Consider the following 14,539-nt stretch of genomic DNA (forward strand, 5'->3'; position numbering starts at 1 on the left):
TACAGCTAGTCTTGATTTGTTTGGTTGGCCCCCTTCAGGTATTGGTTTCCTTTTTTGATCCAGATTGCAATTGTAATTGTAAACAATGTGAGCATGAGGAGTCATGGAAAAACACATGTACAGTGTTTGTGCAACAACCTAAAATTAATTGAAAAACCTATGAAATGCTTGTCTGTTAATATATACAACTCTATGCTTGTCCACTATATCCAACTATTTCCCCCCAATGTGGACAACTGGACAAATGAGATAAAAGCTTGGCACTGAGGGACATGATGGACCCAGGGCAGACAGCAACCACTCTGGTCCCGAGGGACAATATTTTGATCATCAATGCTTTCTATCAAAAGATTATAGATCAAAAAGGGTAAAATGATAAGTAAATGACAAGTAATAGGATATAGTGGAGTATATTAGGGAACCATTTGGATTGAAACTAATTCGGCCTCACCTTGTTTTTCCAAAAGGGCCTGACATGGCCTGTTGAACATGCATTGTACACCTGCTTTAAGCATTTACTATGTCCCCAAGACAAGAATGATGCCCTTAAAGATAGGGATGTAACTTCCCCCATATCAGCATTTCTTTAAGGATAAGCATCTCTCCCTAAACTAAGGATTAATTGCTGACCTGCTGCACTCACCTTGTGACCACCCATCTTATGACCACCGACCTGCTGACCACTGATCTGTTGTGCCAGCAAAGCAATCTCATGACAACTGTAAATGGGACACTCCTGTCATATGTGATTGGTGTATGCTCTTTGTTCCAAGATGGAATATAGCCACTCTGTACACCCCACTTCTTTGATGCCCTTCCTTCCTTGGGGAAAGAAGGCCCTGGGCTAGTCCTCAGATCTGGCTTATAATAAACTCACCCCAATTTTGATTTATAGATTGATTGTAGATTATTGGCATCAACAAACCCCCTGTGCAGTAATTAACATATTCCTGTTTTATCTTATCTGGAGATCTATTTTTTCTTGTCTAGATATTCAATGAATTTTCCATCACTTATTGTCATTTAGCAAAACTCTAAGATTTCAAGTTCCAAAAGATTTGGAGAAGCTACTTTGAAGTATACATAAAACAATATTTGCACTTAAAATTCCTTATTTAACTAGCATCTATATAATTCATTTGTTCTTAACAATGATACTTAGACTATTCATGAAAATTTCATGAGACATTAAAGCAATTAGCTATCATTTTAACTTAATCTTTTCTTGTTGACAAATTTTCTAACAGTGATAACATGAGCGTATTTGATTAATAACCCAGGTAGAATAAAAGGTGTATGTTTCCATTATATCCAGTGCTGATAACTCTGAAGACATGCCTATTTTAATTAAACCAACAAACTTAAACAAGCTTTTAATTAACAAGGATTATTTTATAGCATATTAATTTGAAAAACATTTGGGTTAGTTTCTTTTATATTTAGAAGTAATATATGTAAGCTCTTACTTTAAGTTCATTAAATAGAACTCTTTAGAAAATAATTTTGTTAATACCATCTCGAGGTAGAAAAATATCACTCATATATAATGTACATACATATATATAGGCTGACACAGACAGATCTTATAGCTTTGATTTAAAAATTTTCAGGGGCCGGCCCAGAGGTGCAGCAAAGTGTGCACATTCTGCGTTGGCAGCCTGGGGTTCGCTGGTTCAGATCCTGGGTGCAGACAGGGCACCACTTGGAAAGCCATGCTGTGGTAGGCATCCCACATATAAAGTAGAGGAAGATGGGCACGGATGTTAGCTCAGGGCCTGCCTTCCTCAGCAAAAAGAGGAGGATTGGCAGCAGTTAGCTCAGGGCTAATCTTCCTCAAAAAAAAATTTTCAGCCATGAATCAGGTAGAATACAAAACTCCCTACTTTATTAATAATTGTCTCTCTAGCAGATGGAACAAGTTAAGTGTACCTGCTTAAAAGTTTTTGTTGTTGTTAATATTTGTGGAGAAGACTTTTAAGATTTATCTTTTTAGATAAGGATGTGATGAATTAGATTTTTGGGGAGAGACCCTCTCTAGCAGCCTGCATTTAAAAGAAAACATTTCCCCCCTTCTTTTTCTTTTACCTCAGGCTTTGCTGATTGAGCTAGCCAGGTTGAGTCTCAGGTGACTGTGGGCTGTTATCTCCTGGAGTGTTTACATTCTAAAAAAATGGAAAAATTTACAACTTCAAAGGATGGAGAGAAAAAAATGCAAGTTTTTTCCTAGGAGTTTCAGGGAAATTCTGATTTAAAATTTTCCTTCAGTCTCAGGAAATAGGGATGGTCAAATAAGAGTTCCTGGAGAAGTTACAAGCCTTTCATGCCTGCTAACACAACATCCATTCTGCAGGATCTGGGCAGTCACTTTGATCATGGATCAAGGAGTAATTTTGACTTTCCAGTCTTATTATTTAAGAAATACATTTTGTAAGGCTATAGCTGCCATAGACAGCGGTTCCTCTGATGGATCTGGGCATAGTAAATTGAGAAACCGCTGGACAGGAAAAACCATTCTACGTGTCGTTAAGAGCATTCATGATTCATGGGAAGAGGTCAAAATACCAACATTAACAGGAGTTTGGAAGAAGTTGATTCTAACCCTCATGGATGACTTTGAGGGGCTCAAGACTTCAGTGGAGGAAGAAACTGCAGATGTGGTGGGAATAGCAAGAGAACTGGAATCAGAAGTGGAGCCTGAAGATGTGACTGAATTGCTGCAACCTCAGGATCAAACTAATAGATCAGGGGCTGCTTCTTATGGATGAGCAAAGAAAGTGGTTTCTTGAAATGAAATCTACTAGTGAAGATGCTGTGAAGATTGTTGAAATGACAACAAAGAATTCAGAATATTACAAAAATTTAGTTGACAAAGCACTCACAGGGTTTGAGAGAACTGACTCCAATTTCGAAAGAAGTTCTAGTGTGGGTACAATGTTACGAAACAGTGTCACATGCTACAGATAAATTATTCGTGAAAGGAAGAGTCAATTGATGCAACAAACTTCACTGTTGGCTATTTGAAGAAATTGTCACAGTCGCTCCAAGTTTCAGCAACCACCACCCTGATCAGTCAGCAGCCATCAAGGCAAGAAGATTACAACACCACCAGCAAAAAGATTACAACTCACTGAAAGTTCAGATGATGGTTAGCATTTGTTAGCAATGAAGTATTTTAAAATTAATGTACGTAATTCTTTTTTTAGACATAAAATAGGCTACAGTGTAGTGTAAACATAACTTTTATATACACTGGGAAACCAAAAAATTCACGTGACTCACTTTATTGTGACATTCACTTTATTGCAGTGGTCTGCAACAGAACCCACAACATCTCCAAGGTATGCCTGTATAGTTTCAGCTCTTAGATCTTTGATCCATTTTGAATGAATTTTTGTAAGTGGTGTGAGGTGGGAGTCTGACTTCATTCATTTGCATGTGGAGATCCAGTTGTTGCAGCACAGTGTGTTCAAAAGGCTATTCTCTCCCCCAGTGAATTGCTTTGGCTCTCTTGTCAAAAATCAACTGTCCATCATATACGACAAACCCATAGCCAACATCATGCTCAATGGGCAAAAACTGAACGCCATCCCCCTGAAAACAGGAACGAGACAAGGATGCCCTCTATCACCACCCTTATTTAACATAGTACTGGAGGTCCTGGCCAGAGCAATCAGGCAAGTAAAAGGAATAAAAGGAATCCAAATAGGGAGGGAAGAAGTGAAACTCTCGCTGTTTGCAGAGGACATGATCTTATATATAGAAAACCCCAAAGAATCCATTGGAAAACTGTTAGAAGTAATCAACAACTACAGCAAAGTTGCAGGGTATAAAATCAATTTGCATAAATCAGTAGCATTTCTATACTCCAGTAATGAACCAACAGAAAAAGAACTCAAGAATACAATACCATTCACAATCGCAACAAAAAGAATAAAATACCTCTGGGTAAATTTAACTAAGGAAGTGAGGACCTATATAATGAAAATTACAAGGCCTTTCTGAGAGAATTGGATGACGACGTAAGGAGATGGAAAGACATTCCATGTACATGGATTGGAAGAATAAACATAGTTAAAATGTCCATTCTACCTAAAGCAATCTACAGATTCAACACCATCCCAATCAGAATCCCAATGACATTCTTTACAGAGTTAGAACAAAGAATCCTAAAATTCATATGGGGCAAGAAAAGACCCCGAATTTCTAAAGCAATCCTGAGAAAAAAGAACAAAACGGGAGGCATCACAATCCCTGACTTCAAAACATACTACAAAGCTACAGTAATCAAAACAGCATGGTACTGGTACAAAAACACGTGCACAGATCAATGGAACAGAATTGAAAGCCCAGAAATAAAACCACACATCTATGGACAGCTTATCTTCGACAAAGGAGCTGAGGGCATACAATGGAGAAAAGAAAGTCTTTTCAACAAATGGTGCTGGGAAAACTGGAAAGCCACATGTAAAAGAATGAAAATTGACCATTCTTTTTCACCATTCACCAAAATAAACTCAAAATGGATCAAAGACCTAAAGTTGAGACCTGAAACCATAAGGCTTCTAGAAGAAAACGTAGGCAGTACACTCTTTGACATCAGTATTAAAAGGATCTTTTCGGACACCATGCCTTCTCAGAGAAGGGAAACAATAGAAAGAATAAACAAATGGGACTTCATCAGATTAAAGAGCTTCTTCAAGGCAAATGAAAACAGGATTGAAACAAAAAAAACAACCCACTAACTGGGAAAAAATATTTGCAAGTCATATATCTGACAAAGGGCTAATCTCCATAATATATAAAGAACTCTCGCAACTCAACAACAAAACATCAAACAACCCAATCAAAAAATGGGCTGGAGACATGAACAGACATTTCTCCAAAGAAGATATACTGATGGCCAATAGGCACATGAAAAGATGCTCATCATCGCTGATCATCAGGGAAATACAAATCAAAACTACACTAAGATATCACCTTATACCCGTTAGAATGAAAAAAATATCTAAAACTAATAGCAACGAATGTTGGAGAGGTTGCAGAGAAAAAGGAACCCTCATACACTGCTGGTGGGAATGCAAACTGGTGCAGCCACTATGGAAAACAGTATGGAGATTCCGCAAAAAATTAAAAATAGAACTACCATACGATCCAGCCATCCCACTACTGGGTATTTATCCAAAGAGCTTGAAGTCAGCAATCCCAAAAGTCCTATGTACCCCAATGTTTATTGCAGCACTGTTTACAATAGCCAAGATTTGGAAGCAACCTAAGTGTCCAGCAACAGATGAATGGATAAAGAAGATGGGGTACATATATACAATGGAATACTACTCAGCTGCAAAACAGAACAAAATCATTCCATTTGCAATAACATGGATGGACCTTGAGAGAATTATGTTAAGTGAAATAAGCCAGCGAGAGAAGGACAATCTGTGTATGACTCCACTCATATGAGGAATTTAAAATTATGGACTAAGAACAGTTTAGTGGATACCAGGCGAAAGGTGGGGTGGGGGGTGGGCACAAAGGGTGAAATGGTGCACCTACAACATGACTGACAAACATTAATGTACACCTGAAATTTCACAAGATTGTAACCTATCAATAACTCAATAAAAAAGAAGAAAAAAAAAAGAAAAGCTAATCAGCCACCTCTTAAAAAAAAAAAATCAACTGGCCATCAAGAGAATGAGAAGACAAGGCACAGACTAGGAGAAAATATTTGTAAAGACATATCTGATAAAGGATTGTTATCCAAAATGTTCAAAGAACTCTTAAAAATCAACTATAAGAAAACCAAGATCCCAATTAAAAATGGGCAAAAGATCTGAACAGACACCTCATGAAAGAAGACATACAGTTGGCAAATAAGCCTATGAAAAGATGCTCCACATAATATGTCATTAGGGAATTGCAAATTTAAAGAACAACGTGATACCACCACACACCTGATAGAATGGCAATAATCCAACACACTGAGAGCAGCAAATGTTGCTGAGGATGTGGAGCAACAGGAATGTTCACTCATTGCTGCCTGGAATGCAATATGGCACAGCCACTTTGGAAGACAGTTAGGCAGTTTTTTACAAAACTAAAGAAACGATTGAACAACCACACTCCTTGCATTTACCCAAATGAACTGAAAACTTGTGCCCACACAAAACCCTGCACATGGATGTTTACAGCAGCTTCATTCATAATCACCAAAACTTGGCAGCAACCAGGATGTCCTTCAGTAGGCAAATGGATAAATAAACTGTGGACCATCCAGACAAGAAATATTACTCAGTGTCTAAAATAAAGGCTATCGAGCCAGGAAAAGACATAAGACAACCTTAATGCATATTACTAAGTGAAAAAGGCCAATCTCAAAAGGCTACATACTGTGTAATTCCCACTATATGACATTCTGGAAAGACAAAACTATGGAGGCAGTGAAAAGATCAGTGGTTGCCAGTGTTTACTGGGGAGGAAGGGCTGAAGAGGTGAAGCACAGAGGACTTTTAGGGCTTACTGTAATAGTGTGCACACGTCATTACACATTTGTCAAAACCCAGGGAATGTACAATACCAAGAGTGAGCCCTAATGTAGACCATGGACTGTAGTTGATAATAATGTGTCATTTTAGATTCAACAGTTACAACAGATGTACTAATCTGGTGGGGGATGTTGATAGTGGGGAAGCTGTGCATGTGGAGGGGCTGGGTGTATATGGGAATTCTACCTTCTGCTCAATTTTGATGTGAATCTAAAACTTCTCTAAAAAATAAAGTCTATTTTTTAAAAAAATCAACTGGCTATACATTTAAAAAAAATTAATTGCCCTTATTTTTGGACTCTCAATTCTATTCCATTGATCTATATATCTCTCCTTATTTCAGTAACAGACTGTTATGATTACTGTAGCTTTGCAGTCAGGTTAGAAATCAGAAAGTGTAAGTCCTCCAAGTTTGTTCTTTGTCAAAATTGTTTTGGCTCTTCTGGGTCCCTTTCATCTCCACACGAATTTTAGGATCAACTTGATAATTTCTGCAAAATAGGGAATTGGGATTTTGATAGGGATTGCACTGAATCTCTACACCAGCTTGGGGAGTATTGCCATCTTTACAATATTAACTTTTCCAGTCCATGAACGTGGGATGTCTTTCCACTTATTTAGGTCTTCTTTAATTTCTTTCAAAGATGTCTAGTCGTTTTCAGTGTACAGGTCTTGCATTCATTTTGTTAAGTTTATTCTAAGTATGTTTATACATAAATTTATTCTTTTTGACTCTAAGCAGGCAGAATTGTTTTCTTAATTTCATTTCCAGATTGTTCATTGTTAGTGTAGAGAAATACAGTAGGTTTTTGTATATTGATTTTGTATCCTGCACCTTTGCTGAACTGGTTTATCCATTCTAACATTTTTTGTGTGGATTCCTTAGGGTTTTTCTCTACTTAAGATCATGTCATCTGAGGCCAGAGATAGTTTTACTCCTCCCTTTCCAATCTGGATTCCTTTTATTTCGTGTTCTCCCCTAATTGTCATGACCAGAGCCCCCTGCCGGGAGCCGTGGCTACATCATTTGATCAGCTGTTTGACAGGGTCCAGCCGATTAACGCCGAGGGGTGCAGGGTCGCCCCTTGGTGAAGAATAACCGGCCGGCCCCTCACATAGTTCTGAAACCTGTGCTGCTTTTAATTGCCCTTCATTCCTTTTCCTTTCTTAACCTCCAGTCTTCACTCCTTTGGGTGGCTGCTTGGGAGGCACTACCTCCTGGGAAAATTAGACATAGTAAGAGAATGTGACCACCTGCAGGTAACTTTCAAGATATTTTTCAGTTAATTAATGGAGGAGCACATAGTCCCTTTTTGAGACAAGCAGAAAGGAACCCTGCCCAGATAAGATGTCGAATTAGGTTTATGGCCTCCATCTGGTTAATGTTTCCTTCTCCCTCCAGTTCTTTGTCTAAATACATATGCATCGTCTTTCCCAGTTTGCTGGTTAATTGGATGATCAAGAAGTATCTATATATTATTCTTGACCTTCTGCTTTCTGTTAAAATGTTATAGAGGTTTTCTCCTAAAAGCAATAAATAATAAATAATTGATGAGTAGAAGGGCCGAGGGGTGCAGGGATGCCCCTCGGTGAAGAATGGCCGGCCGACATCCCTGACACTTTCTGAATTTTATGCATGCTTTTTATCAAGGTTATGTCTATACTTATTTCTGTTTTTTATTCTTTTTTTTTTTTTTAAAGATTTTATTTTTTCCTTTTTCTCCCCAAAGCCCCCCGGTACATAGTTGTATATTCTTCGTTGTGGGTCCTTCTAGTTGTGGCATGTGGGACGCTGCCTCAGCGTGGTTTGATGAGCAGTGCCATGTCCGCGCCCAGGATTCCAACCAACGAAACACTGGCCGCGGGGCCAGCCCCTCTGTTTTTTATTCTTGAAGATATATAGTTTAGCTTAGCTTTTCAGCCCTTTACTTTACTAACAAAATGATATCTTCTCCGGGCAGTGCGCTTAAGGGACTGTTAGCTCCACAATCTAAAAGACAAAGGAATGCTTTCACCCCCTAAAGGGCGCGGGAATGTAAAGATGTTTAACTGCCCTCTGAGAATGCAGATAGCCCTGGGGATAAGATACCCTGGAGTCGCCTTTTGTTCCCATTAACCATCCACACTAATGGTGTAAATGATTGAGGTATGGGGGATGGCTCCCCCAGGATGTAACCAGACGGAATGCTGTCCTGTCCGGAGGTCTGGACCTTCTCTCTTTGATTTAACTTTACCATGAATTACAACAGATGTCTAGGTACCTATCTCTTTTAGCTTAGAGACAACAAACACTAGTTAATTGTGGAGAAGACTACCACTAACCTTATGCTCTATAGAATAGAATGCTAATAAATATTCTTGTGCTTGTTTTTTACTTCCTTATCTCTCTGAGAATATTTGTAGAGCTATTTCTGTACTAATCCTGAAAAATATATAAATGACACTGTGCACAGTAAAGTTGGACTTGCTAACACCAACCCAAGTCTCACATCCTCTTTATTTTCCCCTCATTGCGCCGACGCCATCCAGCCCTCAGGAACCTGGACTCAGCCGGGGCGGGACTCTGGCAGCCCCCAGTAAAATGTTGGATACAAGTGAAGAGAGGACCTCCCGATGTTGTTCCTGAGCAAAGGGAAAGCTTTCAGTGTCTCACCACTGAGCACAGCAGCCGAGGGATTTTCACGGATGGTCTTCATCAGTTTGAGGGCGGTCTCTTCTAGTCCAGCTTTGTGGACTTTTTTTCTGGGTCTGTTGAGACCATCATGTGGTTTTTGTACTTTATTCTATTAGTATGGCATATTACACTGATTGACTTTCATTTGTTAAATCAATCTTGCATTCCTGGGATAAATCCCGCTTGGTCTTTTTTATATGTTGCTGGATTCGATTTGCTAATACTCAGTCTAGCAGTCCTGCATCTATATTCATAAATGATATTGGTCTGTAGTTTTCTTTCTTTGTGATGTCTTTGTTGGGTTTGGTGTCAGGGTGCTCCTGGCTGTGTAGGATGAGGTAGGAAGCATTCTCTCTTCTTCTCCTTGTATTTTTGGTGCTTTCTCTTCACTGCATCTCCATGTGTTGCTCTGTGTAACTGCCTTGCTCGCTGGGGTCCAGCACTTGGCCCAGCCATGTCCCTGGATGTTTACAGTTTACTGCGTCGACCATGCTTGGCCACGAGTATCCACTGGATGTTGGCCCCTGTGAAAGGGGTACGGTGAGAGCCCCTCTCTGGGAAGATAAAAAGTCAGTGCTCTGAAACCCTGCACTCCAGCTCTCAAGTGGCCGTCGGTCAGGCCTTGGGGGAGCTCCTGTTACACAACTGCCCAGGCCTCTTGGTTGGAAATGCATTTTTCTGGGTTTCTGTGAAGGCGTTTCAGAACAAGGAACTCTGCTCAGTTATGTTTAGGCCACAACGAGCGAGGTGCGGGAGGTGTCACCCCTGCAGGAAGTGGGAGCCCATCTGAGAAGCTCCTCAAGACAACGTCAGCCACATACCAGAAGGGATATGTGAGATGCCGCCTCAGTGTGGCCTGATGCGTGGTGCCATGCTTGTGCCCAGGATCCGAAGCGGCGAAACCCTCGACCTCCGAAGCGGAGCATATGATCTTAACCAGTCAGCCACGGGGCCAGCCCCAGGCAGAGTGTTCTAAGTGGCACCATCTCGCCTGGGAGTCCACCAAACTGTCACCAGCCACTGAGCCAGACAGCCTGCAGGTGCCCCTAACGTCCTATTCCACAAACTGCATGTAAACCTGACAACATGGAGAGAGTTCTGGGGGAAGAGGATGACTGTTTTGGTTTTGCTTTGCTTGGATGGATGGTCCTCATTTTGCTGTAAACAAGTTCACACCCTGTCACACCAGCCTTTCCACTTTCAAAGGAGTGGGAAGAGCAGAAGGACAAAGACCACTCAGCCCCAGGAATAAATAAGCCTGAGGGGGTTTGTGATGGTCACATGATGAGACAGGTGATGGATCCCCATGATGCAGGGACTGGCATGGAGCAGATGCTCAGTCCACAACACCTCTCACGGATATCCACAAGTGAGAGCTGCTGTTAGGGTCCCCCAGGGTCCTCCAAGCTTGACAGGTGCTCCTGGGCTGGGAGGGGCTGCCATTGGGGTCTGAGGGGCCCTACGGGTGCCCCAAGTTGGAGGGCTGGAGGTGGTCCCCAGGGGTCTGCTTGCCTCCTTTCAGGACACTGTCTGTAGCTGGAAGCTCAGAACAGAACAGCCAGCACAAGTTCTGCCAATTCACAGAACCCTCCCCACAGCCGGGCGCTTCCTCCTCAGTGGGTGAGGGTGGCTTACTGCCATCCCATTGTGCCAGAGGTCAGGGACTGCCCAGGGCCTCTCAGCCACATTCACACCCTCATCTTACCAGCGTCTTGCCTGACTCCCGCAGCCCCCACACCTCCCAGGGTCGAGGGGCCTGGATGGTGCCCCGCTGGTGGAGTCCGTGTGTTGGGATGAGGGATCAAGGCAGGTGTCTGCAGCAGTGGCTCCAGACCCCACCCAGACCTGGACCTTGGCCTCCACTGGCCTCCCAAGGCCACCTTGGTGACCTGGGCTAGTCAGTTACCTGGGGACCTGGGCTTCCTCATCTGTGAACCGGGCACAGTCACAGGGCTTACCTAGAACCTGGGGAGCGCTGGTCTTGACCGTGTGAGGAGTGGGTAGCGTGGGCTGAGTACGCGTGGGACCGCGAGGCAGGGCCCAGCGCCGGATCTGGAGCCCGGGATGGGGCGGGCCTTGCGCACAGGCGGCGCGGGCGGGGCGGGCGCAGCACGCAGAGCGGAGGAGGCGGTGACAGCAGGTGAGTCACAGTAAGTCCTGTGGGGACGGACTCAGGCCAGAGAGGAGGCGAAGGCTCAGGTACCTGGGGACAGGGACGCGGTGGAAGTGGCTAGCGCAGCGGCGGCAGCGTGTGGGGGCGCGGGGGCGGAGCGCGAGGCTTTGGCTTGAGGCTCAGAGCAGGGTGCGCTGATACACCAGCCCGACGAGGCGGGGGTTGGGGGGATGAACGCCTCTGTCTGAGGTCCGGTGGCTGCCTGGGCTGCTGCCAGGGCCACAGAGTCACTCCTGTTCCGGGTCCTGGAGACCTGGCTCAGCTCCCGGGAATCCTCTGGTTTCCACCCTGCTCTGAGATCCCAGACCACTGGAGCGGTTCCTAGCTTGTCCCCTACCCACTCTCAGAGCCCCTCCCAAACATCCAGTCCCTTGCCCAGGAGGCAGGCCGAAGGGATCCCCATGCTTCCCTGTGGCCTCCTGCCCACCCTGCTGGCAGGCCCTGAGCCTGCCTCATCCAGCCCTCCAGCTGCCAGTGGTTCCAGGCTTGGGTCCCCAGGGTAGGGTCAGAGCAAGGACTGAAGGCTGGACAGGACCCAGGGCAGCCTATCACTCCTCTCTGGCTCTCGTAGGTGCCAGCAGCTGGCTTGGTGCTTGTCTCAGCCACCCACCATGGCCCAGGAGCTGCCCAGCACTGCCAGCCTGGCACGCTTCTGCCAGAAGCTGAACCGGCTGAAGCCACTGGAGTACACCATGGAGACATCGCTGCGGCGCTGCTTGACCACGCTGGACCTGACCCTACTGGGTGTGGGTTGCATGGTGGGCTCAGGCCTCTATGTGCTCACAGGCACTGTGGCCAAGGAGATGGCTGGCCCTGCGGTGCTCATGTCTTTCGGTGTGGCCGCCGTGGCCTCCCTGCTTGCAGCCCTGTGCTATGCAGAGTTTGGGGCACGTGTGCCCCGCACTGGCTCTGCCTACCTGTTCACCTATGTGTCCATAGGTGAGCTGTGGGCCTTCCTCATCGGCTGGGATGTGCTCCTTGAGTACCTCATTGGTGGAGCTGCCACGGCCCGCGCCTGGAGCAGCTACCTGGACTCCATCTTTAGCCACCGCATCCGCAACTTCACCGAGTCCCATGTGGGCATCTTGCAGGTGCCCTTCCTGGCCCAGTACCCGGACTTCTTGGCTGCTGGCATTGTACTTTTGGCCTCCACATTCATCTCCTGCGGAGCCCGCATCTCTTCCTGGGTCAACCACACCTTCTCTGCCATCAGCCTGGCCATCATCCTCTTCATCATCATCCTGGGGTTTGTCCTGGCCCGCCCACACAACTGGAGCGCTGAGGAGGGCGGCTTTGCGCCCTTTGGCTTCTCTGGCATCATGACTGGCACTGCCACCTGCTTCTACGCCTTTGTGGGCTTTGATGTCATTGCTGCCTCCAGCGAGGAGGCCCGGAACCCGAAGCGAGCAGTGCCTATGGCCATCGCCATCTCACTTGGCCTGGCGGCTGGTGCTTATATCCTCGTCTCCACTGTGCTCACCCTCATGGTGCCCTGGCACAGCCTGGACCCTAACTCAGCACTCGCTGATGCCTTCTACCAGCGAGGCTATAGCTGGGCGGGCTTCATCGTGGCGGCTGGCTCCATCTGCGGTAAGGGGCCTTCTGGACAATGAGGGAGGGAACAGGGTGGTGGGGCCCTGCCCTAAGCCTCCAGGGAGCACATCTCCATCTGGGCCTGTGCTCCCAGTTGCATCCTGGGCCCAGGAAGGTGCTAATGATTAGACTCTCCACCCGGTCTTGTTGGGAGGGACCTCCTCACCGCCCCTCCCAGTTGTACATAGAATGTCAGTTCTGGGCATGCACTTCCAGATCCTGCCAGGCAGAGGGACTCAGCCCCCATCAGATTCTTCAGTGGGCCTGTCACCTCAACTGGGGTGTCCCATTCCTGGGTGGTGAGGGGGAACAATCCAGCACCCACATACACTCAGGCTCACTCTCAGAGCCCAGAAAACTCATGCCCATGTTCCCAAGGGGCCACCCATGCCCTGGCCCCCAGCAGCAGCCCTTGGTGGGCCTGCCCACCACGCCGACCTCTCTCCCACCCTCTGTCACAGCCATGAACACTGTCCTGCTCACCGCCCTCTTTTCCCTGCCTCGCATCATCTATGCCATGGCCGTTGACGGGCTCTTCTTCCATGTGTTTGCCTACGTGCACCCCCGGACCCAGGTGCCTGTGGTGGGCATCCTGGTGTTTGGGGCCCTCATGGCTTTCCTGGTGCTGCTGCTGGACCTTGAGGCACTGGTCCAGTTTCTGTCCATCGGCACACTGATGGCCTACACCTTCGTGGCCACGAGCATTATTGTGCTACGCTTCCAAAAGGCCCCTCCAGCCAGTTCCCTGGGCCCAGCCAGCCCTGGCCCCATGGCCAAGGAGTACAACTCCTTCTCAGACCACATACAACTGGTGGGCACAGAGCCAGCCTCAGCCCCTGAGCCCGGGCAGCTGCGACCAGCCCTGAGGCCCTACCTCGGCTTCCTGGGTGGGTGCAGACCCGGAGCCGCCGTGGCTTGGGCACTCGGTGTCCTGGTGGCCTCGGCCATCACCCTGGGCTGTGTGCTGGTCTTCGGGGACTCGGCCCTGCAACTCCCGCCCTGGGGCTACACCCTGCTGCTCCTGCTCAGCTCCGCCACGTTTCTGCTCAGTCTCCTCGTCCTGGGGGCCCACCAGCAACAGCGCCGGCAGGACACCTTTCAGGTACTTCCTCCAGCCAGCACCCACCATGCTCAGCCCAGCCAGCTCCCTTTGCCCCTTCCTCCTCTGCCGTGGCAGGATGCACCAGGGCCTCAGGGTGGGGGAGGCCAGTGCCCCACACCCTGCTCTCTGCATGGCGGGTGGGCCCTTGTCTCCGGAATCTCCAGAGGCAGAGAAGGGCTCTGCGGACTCCCGAGAAATCAGGCCCTGGGCCAGCAGCCCTTCCCTGCAGCCCAGCCCAGCCCTTGTCCCCTCAGGTTCCCATGGCCCCCCTGACTCCAGCCCTGAGCATCCTCCTCAACGTCGTCCTCATGCTGAAGCTGAGCTACCTGACCTGGCTGCGCTTCTCCATCTGGCTGCTGATCGGTGAGTGGGGGCCAGGCTGGGACCCCGGGGGGCGCTGCAGGGGGAGGGCAAGCAGGGAAGCAGGGCTGGGACCTGCCCCTCAGGCTTGTGTC

The 14,539-nt window shown here is 46.7% G+C and overlaps 1 protein-coding gene across 13 annotated transcripts in view; it reads left to right on the forward strand.

Annotated features, from left to right (window-relative positions):
* LOC106837159 (cationic amino acid transporter 4-like) overlaps nt 1-14,539 on the forward strand; it is a 40,913-nt gene that overhangs the window by 25,248 nt on the left and 1,126 nt on the right. For 10 of the 13 annotated variants that reach the window (XM_070516632.1, XM_044775347.2, XM_070516637.1 and 7 more), the window contains 3 exons: nt 11,961-12,979; nt 13,444-14,084; nt 14,339-14,447. In XM_070516632.1, coding sequence (XP_070372733.1) covers nt 12,001-12,979; nt 13,444-14,084; nt 14,339-14,447 — 1,729 coding nt within the window. In that variant the 5' untranslated portion in view covers nt 11,961-12,000. Of the gene's footprint in view, nt 1-11,174; nt 11,416-11,960; nt 12,980-13,443; nt 14,085-14,338; nt 14,448-14,539 lie in introns of those variants that run through there. The other 3 variants (XM_070516635.1, XM_070516638.1, XM_044775348.2) reach the window with 3 other exon arrangements.

This window comes from Equus asinus, chromosome 8, assembly GCF_041296235.1.
Source record: "Equus asinus isolate D_3611 breed Donkey chromosome 8, EquAss-T2T_v2, whole genome shotgun sequence".
In the NCBI taxonomy this organism is placed as follows: domain Eukaryota; kingdom Metazoa; phylum Chordata; class Mammalia; order Perissodactyla; family Equidae; genus Equus; species Equus asinus.